An 18,096-nucleotide genomic window follows, 5' to 3' on the forward strand; every position below is an offset into this window, starting at 1 on the left:
AAAGATGAGCATTCCAGTTCTGTGGCAAACACAAATTACCCAAGAAAATCGTAAGTGCAATTTCCAAATGATCACATGAACAATCTAGTGCATTTTAAAACATCTTGTAATTTGTATTTCTTTTACATGGGGGAAGAATTTTTTTATGCTACTATATCTTTTCATTTATTTTGCAAAAAAGATACTCATAATTGTTGTGTAAATATAAATCACTTACTTGGTAGCTTTACCACTATAGTAGATCAGATTCATGCGAAACATAATAAAATCACATAAGTTACACACTTTAAATCAACACTATCAATCCGGCCGATGTAATTACAATAGGGAGTTTTGAACTACAATAGCATACATAAATATAGCTCAAATAACCTCAGATATTAAAGGAACTGATAACTTCTTTCTCATGTTTAGCAATAATGCTATCATCATCACATAATTTTCCAATGGTTTACTATTATAATCATATTGGTGTCTAGAGCATCATAAATTGTAAATGTTAACAATTCATGTATTGTTGTTTGTTAAACTACATACACTTGAATATGAGAAAATCCAACATTATTATTTTTCGTTCAAGAGAAAAATCTAGAGATGAATAAAATACAATCACAATTGTTAATGAATAAGTTTCTTTTTCTATTAAGATAACTGCCTTCGGCCATAGCACATGGCATAAAATTGAACCATTATGACAAGTTCAATTCAAGAACTAAAAGGTGTGCATTACATTACAATAAAGGTATAATTTTTCATAGAGAAACAAAGACAAGTAAGTGGATTCTTACAACCAACACCAACTAATTCAACTTCTCAAATTCCTTAATTGCATAATCTCATACTATACGTGCACACACATATGTTAAAGAGGTGGCATACCAACATTACCATTGACACTCAAAATAATGCTTGAAAAAAATGAATTCACAAACCCACTGGCACAAGATGATAGTTAGTGTGCATCATACTAACTCAAACTCATTGCAATAGAAAAATTCGTCGAGATGTAGAGTTACTCTACCTTGTTTTGCTGTATCAAACGAATTAAACAAATTCCTACAACCAATCAAAGAAAATTCCCAAATCTCATGTTGGGATGAACTTATTTGCAACCTAAAAAAATCAAATGTAATCCTGATCTATGAAGTTTGATTTAAAAAACCTTTCTAGGAGTTGAATAGTTCAATCTTAACTTACCAAACAAGCAAATAAAAAACTAGAAGAAAGAGCATTTAGATGAAATTTTGACATGTCAATTGCATATTACAAGAAAGTTTGAACAAGAAAATAGACAACTTTGTCTCGCCATGAGTTTTTCACTAATGGTAGACGAATTGGTAAGTTTCGTTGCTCCTTAAATGACAAATAAAAACCTAGTAGAAAGAAAATCAATGAAAATTTGAAATGTTAATTGGGTAATATAATTATTCAGCAGAAATCACCAAATTTTCTGGTATGGGTTAAGATATATAACTATATAAGAAAAATGAAAGTACACCTCTTAACATCAGTAAGAGGCAATTCTGATTTAGACCATGCTTGTAAACCTTTCCACCATGCTCTAACTTCATAAGAGCATTACACTTATTACATTTATTACTAATAGTTGTAAGTATCTAACAAAAGTGCACTTTTAAAGCATATAAAAGACTTTCAATGAGACTAAAATGATACGAAATATACTTTAAACCACTTACCTAAATTGACGCCCAAAATTTTCAATCCGTAAATCTACTTCCTTGAAGAAATAACGACAACGTCCTTGAAGTCTAAACAACAAACACAATATTTACATTTACAATATATGTTTAAGAGCGATAATATCATTCAAAATCAAATATAACCAATAATTCTCCTTGTAAGGATTAAACCCAAACGGGAAATAACCAACTACAGGTGAAGTTTTTTGGGATTGGTTGCTGAGAACTTGGATTTTAGCATTCATTGATAGAACTCGTTTCTTTCTTCTTTTCACTCTTCTTCTTCTTCCTTCGCGGCGTTTGCAGATGAGCTTGAGGGTGGAGTTCGATCCTTTGATGATAGGCGACATTTGGACTCCTTGAGAGAGTTTTTCGTGATGGTCAGTGGCGTTTGGAGTCTTTAAGACAGTTTTGCGTGATGGCCGATGGCGATTGAAGTCCTTAAGAGAGTTTTGCGTGATAGTCGGCGACGTTTGGAGTACTTGAAAGAGTTTTGCGTAATATAACAATGATATTAAATATGATGCATGACCATTCTAATATAATCATGCAACTAAAATATAACACTTATATTTAAAAAAGATGCATGATAATTATAATCCTAAAGCGGGATTTTAAACTATATGATATACACTATGCATATAATTAATTTAATCAAACATCACATGCAAAAATAAATTAAATAACAAAACATACCAAATTTGGCACCCCTAAAACAATTTAATATAATCATATTATATCAATTTAATTAATAAAAAAACAAAACATAAGTAAATAATAAATAAACCACAAAACTACAAATTTTGAAGCTCAAAACCCACAAACTAAAATATGGTAATTTGAATACGCGCATAAATATATTTATTTACAGTTCTTTTTTTTACCGCTACTCTCTATACATATATTGAAAAAATATATGTACATAATTGAAACCATTAGCTTTATTCCTATCAATGAGCTAGGTATTATGTGCACATAATGAGTGGGGGTAACCATGGGTGCAAGGAGCATAAGGTGTTAAGAAGTTGGCCAATGCGTTGAAAGGAGCGTATTTAGTTAGTAGCCTAAGCAACTGAAAATAAGATGGGAAATTCTCCGAGGAATGTTAGTGACATGAATCCCAATAGTCTATACATCGACATGGTTCATGTTCTCGACAAAAGGAATAAGTGGAAGCTAACGTGTGATTTGAGATTTCTATATATATTGTATGTAATGTATATATTATATACTATGTGTATATACATATGTTTGCCGTAGATTATTAATCTTTGTATTCTTTGTAGGAATACCTTTGAAGACAAGGATTTAAAAGGTACAACACCAGATTAATGTCCGCCTTAGAGGTCAACGACATTGTTATGTATATCCACAAGAAACAATTGATGTGAGTATATTAATTTTGACTAACATTAAAATTAAAATGTATTTGTTTCTTTTAGGTTGCTATTGTGCAATAACCATCAGTGCTACAATCAAATTTTCATATAATAAAAATCATATAAATAAACTAATTTTCATATATTTATCTTTGCAATTTTTGTTTGATCATGTGATACAAAAATTAAGAAAAAGTTCATGAGATCATCAAATGTTAAGGCTATAGTGAACGAATCACATTTTGCTCTATAAAATATGTTGGCATTTTGAAGAGGGGGCTCGATTGATAATATTCTTGTTTTTTGTTTCTTGTTTCTATTTCTAATTTTTTTTAAGAAACGAATGTGTTTGGTAACGTGCTCTGTTTCTCGTTCTCAAAATATTAGAGACGTTTCTGATTTCATTTAATAAAAAGTCTCTTATTTCGTTTCTTGTTCTCTTTTCTCCATTCTCTTCGTTTCTCTCCAAATTTCCTCTTCTCTCTTCATTCTCTAGTTAGGCCTTTCTCTCTATTTCTCTTCGACTAAGGCTATGACTTCGTTCTTCATCTCTTCTCTTTGTTCCTCTTCATTTCTCTCTGGCTAGGGCTACGGCTTCGTTCGGCTATAGGTAATGAGGTATGTGTTGTTTCTCTCCTTTCATCTCTCTATTTCTATCTTTTTCTTGATTTGGGCAATTATTTCTCTTTTTTATTTTTCTTTGCAACTTTCATTAGGCCTCAATCTCCTTCATTTTGTTGAACTTGTGCTGGAAGTTTTGTTCAAGGTATTATTCTTCTTCTATCTTTGTTTGTGTAATGAGACTCTATTTTGGCTTAGATGAATTTTGCTGGGGATGATGAAGAAATTTTATATGTAATTGACTAAGATGAATTTTGGTTGTTGAGATTCTTTTGTGGATGAATTTTGTTCCATACGATTCAAGATACAAGTATTAGTGTTACTTTATAGAACTGTGTTTATATGTAATTTTAGCTTTAGTGTTTATATGTTTTGGCTGAGATGAACTTAGTTTGAGGAATTGGAATCGTGTTTATATGTAATTTTGTAATATGGGTTGATGAAGAATAATTGTTCTAAAGCTCAATTCTGTGCTTACTCTCCCTTTCTCTTTTATGTTCTTCCTTAGAAAAATGTTTGTTTTCTGAACAAGGTCATTGACATATTTCTTACATTTTACTTACTTTTGTTTCATAACATTTGGTGGTTGTTGCATTGTGAATTCTTTATTTTTTTTCTTTTCATGAGTTGTCTTTCCAAATGTTGGAACCAAAGGAACTAACATTGTTGTGGGGAGAGGGGGGTAGGATAAGGGCTGTTTTCATATAGACGTAAATTTTAATTAAAATATTTAACAAGTTCTACTTTTTAAGTGGAAATAGTGACTTTTTTTTTTCAACATGAATTGTAGTGGAATGGCCTTGTTTAGAAACTAGGGTGTTTTTGGATTTTTGTTTGTGTTTTGAAGTCTAGAAACTTATATTAGTTTCCTTAAATGTTTGGTTTGTGTCGTGAATTATCTAGTTTTATTAATTTTCCCTTTTATTCCAATTTTAACATTACATTCTAGATGTCACAAAAATCACCCGAACAACATTGTGTCGATGATGTTGTTGAAATTAATGGATTAAGAAGTGAGAGACCATGGTTAAACAAGAGAGAAGATCTATTTGTTGACTTAATAGATGAAGAGGTTGCAAAAGGCAATCAACCAACCACAACATTTACGAAGACCAGTTAGAATTATATGAGAAGTCAACTAAATGCCAGTATAGGATATTGTTATACTAATGATCAATTGTAAAGCAAGTTCAATAAATTAAGACAAATTTACAAAGACATCAAAAAAGTATTAAGTGATATGATAGGAAATGGTTGTGGTATCCATTATTAGGCACTATCAATCTAGAAGAAGAGCAATAGAACGAACATGTTGATCATGTTGATCAATCTAATGAGTCAAAACTTAGGAACTTACCCAAACTTATCTAAACCGACCTTAAACATGTTGATCAATGTTTCTAAGTCGTCCAAATCTTTAATCTTCCATACATAGGTAATCTCAAGTTCATGTTAAAACTAAATGGGTATTCACAAAACTTACCAAAATTACCTAATGGACAGCACCCTAGCGACTTTCTACTTCGAAAACAAGCATCCACCATCATGAGCTATTCAATTTTAACGCTTAAACTTAATGGGCATTCAAGAACTCTAGAAGAACTTAACAAAATTACTTCAAAACTTATCAAGAAATTAACCAAGTAACCTAGACTTCAATGGACAGCACCAAATACTACCTTCTAACTTCGAAATCTAGCTTTCAACATCATGGGTTATTCAATATTATTAATGAAGTTAAATGGGTACTCAACACCCGCTCCAAAAAACTTAGAAACTTACCAAAGTTGTGTCAAAATGCCTAATTCCGAGGTTTCGAATTGCTGGACAGCGACTCAAACTCCTCTAATATTCAAATCTAGCATTAAAATTGTAACACCCCGAAAAAAATTAAGATAACTTTTTGAATTTATTATCTTAATTTTGTGTAATTAGGTTCAAAATAATGGACGTTACTTTAATGATTTATTAATTATTTATTAGAAATTGAAGTTTAATTAAATAATTTTTGGGTGCTTATTTAATTAAATTGGAGAAGTGGTTTTTTTTAAATTTGGAAATTTTATGTATATATGGAATTTATGTAACTATCATGGAAAATGAAAAGGATAATTATATTTAACAAATATAATTTGTTAAGGAAAAGGTATGATATTTTGGAAAGAAGAAGATTAAGATAATTATATTTGTTGAGTTATAATTATATTGTATTGTTGAAAGAAGATAAAGAGATTTATTTGAAAAAAATAAGTTTAAAATAATAATTATATAATGAAAAATATAATTATTATTTAAGAAGAGATAATTACGAGGAGAAAGAAAAAGTTTGATTGGATGGGAGTTTTCAACGAAGGGAGAGAAGATTTGAATGTAGTAGGAAAAAAGATTTAAAAGTAGAAAAAGAGATATTATTAATAATAATGATAATTATATTATTATTATTATTATTATTTATGATATTGAAACCCTTGTATTGCGTCCCATCTTCAACCTTTCTTCACAAGAAAACCTAGTGAAAAACCCTAGTCGCCCTCACTCCCTCTGCTGCTGTCGTCGTGCTTTCCTTCTCCATAGTCAATTGTCGAAACCTCCACCGTGGATCGTCGTTCATGTCCCACCTTGTCCGTTCGTCTTTGATCGCACGCCGCTCGCCTTCTCCGTTGTCTGTCGATCAAGCCATTCCTTTTGTGCGTCGTCTTTTGCCATGTCATCCCAAGGAGCAACAGCTGTCAACGAGCGTTAGACCAAGTCGAGTTGCCATTCGAGTCAAGTGAGTGTGCGGGTCGCTTCTTTCTTAGTCATCCGCTCGACCCGCACAAGGTGTCCGCCCGATCTGCGTGAGCAGTCAACCGAGCCGCTTCCAGCCTCAAATCCGAGCCATGCATGCGAGCTGCCTGAATCGTCCACGTCGCCCTAGTCGGTTTGTCCTTCCAAGCTGCGAGCCGCCCACCAACCACAACGCTATTTCCTTGAGCCGTCAAGCCATATTTTAACTACTAACCTTATTTTTTGTCTTTTCCCTTATTTTTGGTAAGCATTTGATGGGTTTTGGGTAATACCCATAAGATAATAATTTTGAACTCTAAATATTTAATTTTGGATTATTTTGGTTAGATTTTATTTAGAAGTTTTGAGTTGTGGAATTTTGCCCAACCAAGGATAAATTGGATTCGATCTCAACTTTGGGTAAGTTGAATTAACTAAATTTTTTGATCCTTAATCAACTGTAAATTAAGTTATTGAACTTAGTATTTTACCTTACTGTTTAGGATTTTTCTTGGGAAGCTTGACCATTCTGTTAGGATTATATTTGTGGAATTAAGCTAATCTCCAGGTAAGAGATTCTACTACTGGACCTTTGAACTGAATTTAAGAGATTGCATGTATTACGACTATACATTGAGGGTAGCTAAGATGCATAATGCGACGCTATAGATAATGATTGATGTTAAGTTGATGGCAATGACTGATGTTATGTTACTAATGATGACTGATCTATTTATGATTATTATGATACATGATAGATTAATCACATGCTTAAGACATTACGATTAATATTCATGTTATGTTATGATGTTTATGATGATGTCACATGCTTTTGGTTTATGGTGTGTCCGTTAACTTTATATGATAAGTTTCTTACCCCACCTGTATTGTGATCCTATCTATGGGGCCACTCGCACGACTATGGGTGATTCTACGAGATCACTCACACGATTAGAGGTGTACCTATGGATCACATGCACGGTTAGGGAACGGTTATATTATATATACGGGGTCACTCGCACGACTAGGGGTATTCCGACGAAATCACTCACACGATTAGGGTTGTACCTACGTATTACATATATATTTATGGGGTGTGTACCTACGATCACTCGCACGACTAGGAGTGTTCCCATGGGATCACTCGCACAATTTAGGGGTGTTCGTACAGTCTCACTCACTCAGGTGTGCTCCGTTAGACACACGATGTTACGTTTATGTTTCTAATGAAAAGTTAACAGATCATCTAGCGGGACTAGTAGTGGGTCCCTTATTGAGTATATTTATATACTCACTCTTTTCTATGTTTAATATTTCAAGCTAAGGTCGAGAACTTAAGAAGCTAACGAGCGACAGAAAGGGATCCGTGACATGCCATATGAGGACACAATTCAGCTTCCGCACTTATTTATATGTTTTTCAGTATTTTAAATCTTAACCATTTTACTTAAGATTTTTTCGTGTTTATTTTTTTATATTATTAGAACCCACGAGTCACCTTTTCAATTTATTTTTGTTGGTTTTGATAATCTTATATTTCATGAGTATCTTGATTTTATAAGAAGTTTAGCCGTTTGTCTCTTAAACAAAAAATGTATTTTGTTATTCGTCTTTTTGAGTAATGACCTAAACTTAGTTTAAAAAGTTGGGTCGTTACAAAAATGTAATGGGTATCGTGAAAATCAAGTCAAAGCTTAATGGGTAATTGGAACTCATCAAGAAATTCAACTAAAATAAAGAAGATTTACCTAAAACTTAAATCTGACGATAGGGAGTTGATAACGGACGATGTTAGCAACGATTCGACTTATCGAATGACGACGAAAGATGGTTAGGTACAGCATAGCTCGGCTAATGGCGAAACACAGAAAGGAACTTGAATAGTTTATGTCAATCGAAACTAATGGCTTCAAAATACCATGGTTTGAAGGTTGTGTGTGCGTGGGGTAGTCGTCGCTCGATGATTTAGGGCACACGTGGTCGATTGGCAATGGCGAGCCACGTTGTGGATGGAGGCGTCATGGTTGAGCACAAAAAAGAAGACATCAAATGCTGACATGTAGTCGTCGTCCCATGTTGAAGGAGGTTTCGGCCTGGGTGGCAGCGTCAGCGCGAAGGGGCGAGAGAGAGATGTGGCAATGGAAGGAATATTTGAGGGGGGGGGGGGGGAATGTGTGAGCTCAACCAAGGGGAGAAGAAGAAGAAGGAGAAGAACAAAAAAAGGATATTCATTTTGTTTTACTCACTTTTATTAAAAACAATAAAGAAATTACCATGATGCACCACACTTCAAATTTAATTTTCGTGTTTGCCCCTTAGATAAATCTTTTCAAATACTAACAAAATTCAAGTCTTAGACCCAACTAAAATGGGTCTAATTTTTTCTTAAAAGGCAAATCAACCTTAAAGAGTATAAAAGAAAATATCCAAACTTGTTTTTCACCATTTAGGAGATATTAAATAAATAATAAAATAAAGGAGAGCAGAACGAGGGCTTACATTCGATGTAAGCGACAACGGGCTTTTTCGAGCAAGGTTTGACGACGTCCGACGTTGGTCGTGGGTTTGCAATGGGTTATGAAGACTTTGAAGGGTTTAAAAGTGACAAAGCTGGAAGCTAGCTCCAATCATTTCTGCCTGAACGTTTGAATGCTTGAACTCGCACGATTTGAAGAAGATATGAAATAGCTGTAGAAATTATGTGGAGCTTTGATGGTGATAGGTGTTAATTGTTTGTTAGGAGTTTGAATATAATAATAGGGTATTTGTGGTTTCTTAAATAAATGTATTTAGGATTGAATTTTTTTTATTAGTAGGGACATTTAAGACAATGTTCCAAGCAAATTTGGGCCTTGAGTAAGTTAGGCTTGAGCAAGAGTTAGTAAAGGTTGAACGACGATAAGACTGGTGTTTTGACGTTGAACGATTAAGGGTAAAGGCTGAACATTGGTGACGGCTGATGGAGAATGATTGAAGTGGTCCACGAGAAACGATTTTGGATGGGAAAAAATTTAGACAGTCCATGGTTGAAGAAGATGAAAAGATTTTGAGAGGGATTTTAGTATTTTAATTTTTATTTTCTTTGGGTTTTCTTTTGGGGCAACTAGATAAAAGGTTTGATTTGGGATTATTTTGGGATTGGGTTTTAATTATGGGGTAATTCCCTTTTTCCCGATTATTGTATTTTATAAGGTGTTATTTGTAGTAAGGTAGGGGCGTTTAAGTCCTTTATTATTTCATTTTTTTAGTTTTTGTCATTTTATAATTAAAATGAATTTTTGCTATTTTTACCCGATAAACTTGAAATTTTTGCTATTTTAGAAGGTGTTTTTTTACTAATGGTTAAATCAATGCATCTACTTTTCATTTCTTAAATAACAATAATAATCAATGTTGGAAAGTCGTGTACCGGATGTAAAACTTCCTTTGCCAACTGGGTTATACCCATTTATAAAATTTCTTTTGATACTACCCCATTTTTATCATTATTTTTTTTAAAAAAAAAAAAACCATTATTTGTGAAATACTCCTTTAGTTATAGAGGGCACGTGAAGAGTTAACACAAGATTGGGCCAAGGGGAAGCCCATCTAACATTAGCATTTGCAAGCAAAGCAGCGATCTCGTATTCGATTGCTGCAGAGTTGGACGTATTTGACGTTTAAGGCAATTTTTCATGCATATCATCATCGTATCTAAACTTAGCAATTACACAATCACAATTCACTCTCTTTCTTTTTTATCACCATTTTCATCAAAAACGCAATTCATTCTCTACAATACTAAACTTAGCAATTAAATGATCACAATTCACTCTCTTTCTTTTTTATCACCATTTTCATCAAAAACGCAATTCATTCTCTACAATCTTCTTCTTCTTCTTCTTCTTCAAATAATCAAATCCGATGCCATGCAAAGCCGAGAAATGCAGAGCCACACAAACAACTACCAAACACTTCCCAAAAAACAAGAAGTAATCATCACTGTCTACGTTGAATCTCCCAAATTACAAAACAGTAATTCCCATAAAACGCAAATTATTCCCCACAACAATAACAACCACATCAATCCAAAGCCTTCTCTTCCCAAAACCCCCAATTCCACCGGCTACGACCGCCGGGCTCAGCTTCTCGCTTACTCTCGCCACCTCAGAAATGTTCATTCCTCTAACACCCAATCTCCCCAACCCAAATCCAAGGCAACCTTTCCTTACCCTTTTGTTTATTTTTAAATTGTGATTTGTGAAAATTTTCAAAAAAAAAGAAAAAAAAAATTGAAAATCGTTGTTACTTGCTGACAGAAATGGAAATGGAAGGTCCGATCAGAAGCGCCAACAGTGCGGCGGATGCCATCGAGACGGGCGTTGCAACGGTGGAGATATGAACGAGTTGGGATGATGAGAGAAGAGAGAACAGAGGTTGTGGATCAGCCATGCCGGCCCAAGTGCTTGGGTGGACGAAGCAACAAGAAAAGCACTTCAAGATCGGGTTCTTCTATATTTGTAAGTTTCTCATTGCATTGAACATGTGATTCAATATGAATTGAACACCCATTTGATTGTTCTTAATTAAATATTACATGCTTTGTTAGTATGGTTATTATTGATTAATGTGCGTGTTTCTGTTTTCAGAGGAAATTGAAGAGTTTACTGGGAGAGTTATCAAAGGGCTGCAAACGCAGTGGTGAGGATAGAGGATGAAAATGGCGGATGGTAAGATAATCAGATCCGCCATTTGTGTTCAGTCCCTTGTTTTTCTCCACGCCTTCAATTCTGCTGGGATGTACACTTGCTGTGTGTCGATTGGGCTGTGATTGTGAAGGACCAAAACTAAGTGTTCTGTGTATGTGGATGATTTGTGGGTGGAAGGAAAAAATGTTTCTTTTCCAACTCCTTATGGGGTTGGTTGTGTATCTTTTGACTTCTGACGTTTAATACTAAAGAGTGGTTATGTCGGTTTTGTTTTTTCTGCTTGTTTTTCTCCAACATCGTAATGACTTCTTTCTCATTGGCCAGTGTTTCCATCGATTATATAAGCCATGTTGTCTCAGCACTAACCCCTACTACCTTTAAGTCTCTTTTACCATGTCAAAAATGCATGTGGCAAATAGCTAATTTTATCTAAGCAGTCTCAATTTGTTAGCACAACATTTTATCACTCTTCTTTTTACTCCAATCCAACTAGATGTATTTTACACATCTTGCAACTATCAATACTGGTACGACCTACTTTAACCATGTGAAACCCCAAACATGTTTTGCTTTATGCAATGAGATTCGGACGAAAGGAACAACTAGTACAAGAAGACTATTAAGAGTAACTCACGTTTGGCAAAGAAGCTATGCAATAAAGGAACTTGGAGAAAGACAACAGGACGAATGATCAAGCGTTTAGTCTATTCCACCTATATATGATGAAGAATTTAATAAGAAAAAATCCAGTTCACTAGGCGTTCTTCATCTAACTTTTCTACCGCTTACTAGGCATTCAACGTGAGGTGGCCTTGGGGGCAGGACATGACAAACCATGCATGACTTAAACCAGAAGTCACATGAATAATACCTAATGAGTAATGAGGTTCGCGTCTTTGCTGCCAACTTAAACCCATGCATGTCCGTAATGCTTGGATTAGCCTGGAAAGTTAGTCAACTATGCGTTTACTACATGAATCCGTGTTAGGCCCCTACCTCTAATGCAATACTGAGAAGAAAAAAAGAGTTGTACCCATGTGGAAAGTGACTTGTTCTCCGCACCATGAGATTAACATACAAAGTTACACGACTTCAACTCTGTATAAATTAGATTTGTGCTTTCACACACCTGTCCAAGAAATGAAATTCCATGCTCAACTGTTGAGGTCATGATAATGGGGTGTATATATTCACACAAATATAAGACACCAACCTAATTTACAAGCGAAGTACAAACAAAGATTTGGTGAAAAATTTACAATAAAAAATAACTCCCAAGTATGAATAAAAGCCTGCACTCGTCTTTTTGCAACTAAATCCTACTATACAACAGAAAAATTAGAATTGAAGAGTTTAACACAAGACACGAACCAAGTGGGTTGCAAATAGGATAAATGCAGTCAAACATTTTTCCTCCACAATGGGGTATAGTTCAAGTGCAAAGCAGAGCATGGAATCCTGGAAAACAAAAATGGCACATCCAAAGAACCATAAAAATATTAAATGTTATGTAACACAAGGGATCAGAAAAATGAAAAATATTTGTTCCATTGTCGTGATCTGTTTGGTCGGTCAATGTACTCCAAATGAAGATACAAATCAAAGGACCTCAGGAGTAGCTCCACTGCTGAAATACCTTCCTTCTTTGCTTTCCAAGCTAAAATCTCTGCCGGATCCTAACAATGCCAATGCCTATTCCCCCGAATGCCGGCGGAGGAAAGAACACCCAAGACTTGGCTGTTAAAACCAAATTCTTGACTATTAAGGAAAAAGAAGAAAAAAAAGCACTACAAAAGAGCTATGCACCGTGAACAGAGTGGGTATATGATTTCTAACCGAAGAAATAATGCGGACAGGCCTCCATTACAAGAATAGTTTTAAGCGAATATACATGCCCTATATCAATAAAAGCTTGCTTGCTTGTCCCCTAACTCCCACTCTTTCCACTTCTTTCCTAATAATAAGTTACGGAATTCTGTTAAGTCCTCCTCTTTGTCTTGGCCGCCTTGATCTCCCAAATATAATTCTGCGGAAACCACGACCTGGCCCACCAGTTGCAGTAGAACCGAGACCTGCAGCCCGATGCATCCCAAAATCAATCTCATCTGTCCTGCTGTAGTCCCTATGATATCTATTGCGAGAAAACAAACCACCATCCCGTCCTAAACCAAATGCGTCCATGGAAAAGAAAGCATCATCATCCAAATTATCATCCATATCAGAATCGTACTCACTATAAAAACCACTTTGGTTAGGTTCCAACACGTAATCCCCTAAAACAACTGCCCCAGGTATTGATGATATAATCGTGCTGATCACATCACTACGCTCCCTCTCATGCTCAAATCTCTTCCACTTCTCTTCAAGCACAGGGTCCACTTGGCGGGGTCGTGCTAACGGGTGCTTTGCTCTAACGTGCTTCTTCAGCTCCTTGTACCGTCCAACAAATGAGCAATTATCCTGCATGCAACTTCTCTTCTTAGAATTAAGATACTTTCGCGCTGGTTCCACCACTGTCCAGCCTTTAACCTGTCCCCTACAAAGAGGACATAACAGCTCTGGCACATTAACCTTTTCACTTGGCTGCCCTGCGTCCAAATTGAAGCTTACATTTTCAACCGGAAAATTCAATAGTTCTGAACTTTGAGTTGATGTAGCTTTTGTGTAGGCTTTCTTGTATTGATCGAGACAATTTGAATATCGGCGGCCAGTTGCACACATATAAGGCCGGCAACCCTTATTATATGAGGCACAAAGAAGAAGTACGGCATTGTGAGGGAACTCCATACAGACTGAGCAGGTAGCATCCTCCCACTCTTTTTTCTCTGACCCTTTGCAGTTTTTTTTCTTGAGGTAAACATTTTTAGCAACTTTCAATGGACTAGATGGCAACGTATATGAGTTCGCCCTAGAACGTCTAGAGTCAGAGTTGCTCTGCATCTTTTTCATAGCCATTCACAAATTGTACCTGAAATCATTTGGGGAGGGGGAATGGGGGCATCAGATCTCAGTGAACATATGAAGATTTCACAAACTCATCTGCACCTGAATAGTATGACAATCTAAAATCAAGAAAGGAAAATCAGTACCATAAAATTTCTAAGCCTTGATAAGCATTACTAGCAAATTCAGCTTTTGGACTTAAATTGCATACCAAATAAATAATAGCACCAGGAAGAAAAATAAATATAATACAGGCAAAATTACATAAGAATATCAACTTTCTCAATAAACAGAGAATGACATGGAATAGCAACAGGAAGGAAAAACCATAGTCAAGCACAAAATGAAGCAGGTGCGACTGAAACAAGAGAACATCAAACCTTACATGCACAATATCCATCCCTGATAAAACCAAAAACAAAATTCTCCAAAAGTAAGTTATGGAACTGAACGAAATAAAAAAGGTACAATTTTCAGTCTCATGAAAAATCCCTCAAGCTAACAACCTGTGAAGATAATTGAAACATTTGAACTTTTAGAAGAATAATTGTCCAATTTCAGTCCCTTTCCATCTGAGCGGCCAACCCCCTGAACTAAAAGAGACTTTGAATTCAACCATCACATATATATGAATCACCATTTCCAGAAAGACAAAACAATAAATGTATATTATATTGAAATTATTTTCCACATTCAATCTTTTAGTTTCAACTTTACCACAATAACCATCATGGGTTCCCTTGTAAAAAAAATATGACAAAGTCTTAATAAATGGTCAAAAGGTCGTGCTTTCAATCCATAATGACCACCACCTACTTAGGAAATTTCCTACGAGATTTCCTTGACAACCAAATGTTGTAGGATTAGGAAGGTTGTCCCGTGAGATTAGTCGAGGTGCACGAAAGTTGGCACACACTAACGAATATCAAAAAAGAAAAAAAATTATGCGTCAATAGTCATGCCACAATAAACTCCATCAAATATAACATGGCACAATTGCTTATTCGAACACAATAATCAGTCACCTACGAAGTAAAGATTCATTGAGTGAGAGAACTGGGGTATTGGATACGTATCTTATATGGATTCGTCCAAATACACTTTGAAATGTGTCAGATGCATCATGATTTTGTGTATCTCACTTTTTTTTTCTTTTTTTTTTTCTTTTGTGAATTTCAGATACACGAACCTTTAAAAGATTCGTTAACCTTTAAAGGGCACACTATCTCCCTTCAACCCAGACCATATCAAAATTCAAATAGATTTCTGAAGCTAGCATTTTAAAAAATAAAGATGAAACACTTAAAGAAGATTTTAAAAAAAGCTGAAAAAAAACAGTAATATTGTGTTTAGGGTTATCAATGTGTTGGTTGGAGAAGAAGATGGAAGTCAGCAACCATGAAGCTTGCTGGCGATTAGAAGAAAAAAATAAATAAAGGATATGAAGTCGGGTAAGGAAAGAAATGAAAGGACATGAATCCCAAATGTACCCGTATCTTAGTTTTTCAGAAACTGGCATCGCCAAGATCCTATCATATTCGTATCTCATATCTGTGTCTGTGTTTATACTTCATAGTCAGTCACTGTCTCATTTTTTTTCTTTTATTTTTTATTTTGACGGTAAACCAAACTTCCATTGAGAACAGATGAAAAAAAATACAAGGGTATCCAGAAACATTAAGCCCACAAGAGGGAGCTTTACTAAAGAATTATCTCAAATGAAGCAAAATAAGTCAGAACGAATAATTACAAAAATATTTCACCCACTGATCCCAACAGACAAAATGAGACCTGACGCTGGGAGCCTTCTCTCCTCTAAAGATTTTATTCTCCCCACCTCCACAACAAAGCAAGCAAAGCATCCTAGCTTGTCACAAAAGTCTCCATTTGTCTGAAAGGGTGAATGGAGAAGGAACTCCTCAATCATCTCACTGTAAGCTCTATGTCAAAATAACTCCAAACAAACCATGGAAAATCATACTCCAAAGTACATGATCTAGGTAGGTGTTCCTCTGCCACTGACAACACTAACTCTAACTCTTCAAAACTCCCCCATATGTAGGCAAAGATAAAAAACCTAGCTACCAATGACCTAATAATCTAAAAGGAGAAATCCATGATGACAGAGTTTGAAATTAATGTTTATTACCAAGTTAACAAAACCATGTTATATCATCCCAAATGTTTACTAGGCTTGATAATTTATTTGTTTAACCAAATTTTTTATGATACTAATATTGTCATGTAATCAAGATCTACATCTCCAAAACACCTATATAGATGGAAAAAACGAGTTCCAGGTGCATTTAAATAAAGTACTTCAATACCCTAAGAAAGGTCCGTAGGCATCAAAGTTGCCGTCTTCTTTGAGGAGGGTTGAAGGGACTGCAAGAAATGCACTAGATGTGAGTAACAATCGTGAAAAGGTTTCAGTCACAAAAGAATTTCTCGTGAGTTTAACTCCACCAAGAGGAAGTTAACAAGAAAATCTCTAGGATAGAAGACTTATCTTAAAAAACTCTCTGGTTTCTTTCCAACCAAATAAAACAAAATAAAGCTCTAGCCCCACAATTCCAAAAACTTAAGGCCTATTTGGACCTTAACAAATTAAAAAAGAAGATGACCTCCACCAACCAACCAATCATCACTATATTAACTTAATCAGAATGATTCTATAATCTCATAACATAACCAATTTATTCATTAGACAAAATTAAATATTACAGACTATGGTACAGTATTTCTCACTCTAATTGTCAGAAGATCGGATCTTTGAGTTGTCTCACTATGTCGAATGAAATCTGCATAAAACTATGTACCTCTCCCACATGTGTGTGGGCAACCTTAAATTTTCAGGCCAGAATAGGAAAAGCTAATCCGACAGAATAAAAAATGTCCAAAACTTCCTAGAATTCAGGGTGCCAGTAGTCAAGTAAACACTTGGAATTGTTGTTGGTAGGTAAACAATAGTTTAAATGTATGTTAGAACCAAGCAATCAGCACAACTCAAAATGCAAGACACCAACCTTTTGGGATTATAAAACTAATCATAATAATAAACCCAACTTTGAGAGGTATAGAGAGAATGTTCATTCAAAACTGAAGGCAGATATGGGATTATGATGCCCAATCAAATGATTTCGATTAGACCTGGAATCGTGGGATGGGGGAAACAGAGAGTAAATAAACCAATAATAAGAAACCCTAAAAAAGGGGAAACGTGGAATTTAACACAAGTGAGTAAGAAACACAGAGTGGCGAATAATGGCAGAACCCAAGAAGTAACAGGCATCGGAGACAATGAGAAAAAGGATCCAGAAACCAGAAAAAAGGAATTGAAAAAGAAATGAGAGGGAGAAACAGAAGAATGAGATCAGGAAAAAGAGAATTGGAAGGAAGCGTACCTGGATGGGCAAGTGATTCCCCGGGAATTGAAGGCGCGGTGAAGGATAGAGAGAAGTGAAATTGAAATCAAAGGAATAATAACTGAATTGTGAATTTGAGAAGAAGAGATGATGATGAAGAAGGAGGAGGAGGAGGAGGAGGAGGAGGAGGAGGAGAAGAAGAAGAAGAAGAAGAAAAGGAGGAGAGCAGAGAAGGAGAGCGGAGGATCGAAGCCAAGCGCTCTCGCTTTTCCTGCTGAGACTTGCGTGGAGTCGCTTCGGGGAATTTCTCTTTTTTTCTTTTTTTTTTTTTTTTTATGTTTTCTTTTTCGTGCTGTTAATATGAAATTCCATTTGGCAGTTCTTTTCCTTTCTGACGACACTATGAACTCACAATGTCGATACGCAACTTGGGCCTTAATACTTCATTCATATTATGGATCATTCAATTATTGGGTTCTGGCCCTACTCTTCAACTATATCGCCTTTCATATATCCACATATTACAATCTTCTTCTTCCTCTAAACACTTTTAAATGCTGGTCAGATTTTGTATTTTATCCAAATATTAAATAAGGTGATTAACAACTACTCTTTGATTTCACTCCCGTGAAGA

General features: G+C 35.1%; 2 protein-coding genes across 10 annotated transcripts; one reads left to right on the plus strand and one right to left on the minus strand.

Annotated features, from left to right (window-relative positions):
* The first annotated feature begins 10,249 nt into the window (after positions 1–10,249).
* Positions 10,250–11,428, plus strand: LOC103499268 (uncharacterized). Its single transcript, XM_008462232.3, has 3 exons — positions 10,250–10,662; positions 10,765–10,965; positions 11,095–11,428. Exons 1-3 carry the CDS (start codon positions 10,264–10,266, stop codon positions 11,161–11,163), a joined length of 669 nt encoding a protein of 222 aa, XP_008460454.1. The 5' UTR covers positions 10,250–10,263; the 3' UTR covers positions 11,164–11,428.
* Positions 11,429–12,529: 1,101 nt separating this feature from the next.
* On the minus strand, positions 12,530–17,858 carry LOC103499269 (uncharacterized). 9 transcript variants are annotated; one of them, XM_051089448.1, is made up of 4 exons: positions 17,502–17,804; positions 16,425–16,482; positions 15,889–15,988; positions 12,530–14,122 (listed from the first exon to the last, which is right to left on the minus strand). In XM_051089448.1, exon 4 carries the CDS (start codon positions 14,107–14,109, stop codon positions 13,120–13,122), a length of 990 nt encoding a protein of 329 aa, XP_050945405.1. In that variant the 5' UTR covers positions 14,110–14,122; positions 15,889–15,988; positions 16,425–16,482; positions 17,502–17,804; the 3' UTR covers positions 12,530–13,119. The 9 variants fall into 9 exon arrangements, with proteins under 9 accessions (XP_050945405.1, XP_050945406.1, XP_016902562.2 ...); XM_051089449.1 differs by lacking the exon at positions 15,889–15,988 and adding an exon at positions 17,124–17,247; XM_017047073.2 differs by lacking the exons at positions 15,889–15,988; positions 16,425–16,482 and adding an exon at positions 14,604–14,685.
* Between the last annotated feature and the right edge of the window lie 238 nt (positions 17,859–18,096).

The sequence above is a fragment of the Cucumis melo genome, chromosome 9 (assembly GCF_025177605.1).
Source record: "Cucumis melo cultivar AY chromosome 9, USDA_Cmelo_AY_1.0, whole genome shotgun sequence".
NCBI lineage: Eukaryota > Viridiplantae > Streptophyta > Magnoliopsida > Cucurbitales > Cucurbitaceae > Cucumis > Cucumis melo.

What these genes read in the sequence shown, in the direction of transcription:
- LOC103499268 (XM_008462232.3), top strand. Translation starts at nt 10,264, where the DNA reads ATGATCACAATTCACTCTCTTTCTTTTTTATCACCATTTTCATCAAAA. An exon ending in CTCCCCAACCCAAATCCAAG is followed by an intron (nt 10,663 to 10,764) that starts GCAACCTTTCCT and finishes ACTTGCTGACAG; the next exon opens with AAATGGAAATGGAAGGTCCG. An exon ending in GATCGGGTTCTTCTATATTT is followed by an intron (nt 10,966 to 11,094) that starts GTAAGTTTCTCA and finishes TTCTGTTTTCAG; the next exon opens with AGGAAATTGAAGAGTTTACT.
- LOC103499269 (XM_008462233.3), bottom strand. Translation starts at nt 14,109, where the DNA reads ATGGCTATGAAAAAGATGCAGAGCAACTCTGACTCTAGACGTTCTAGG.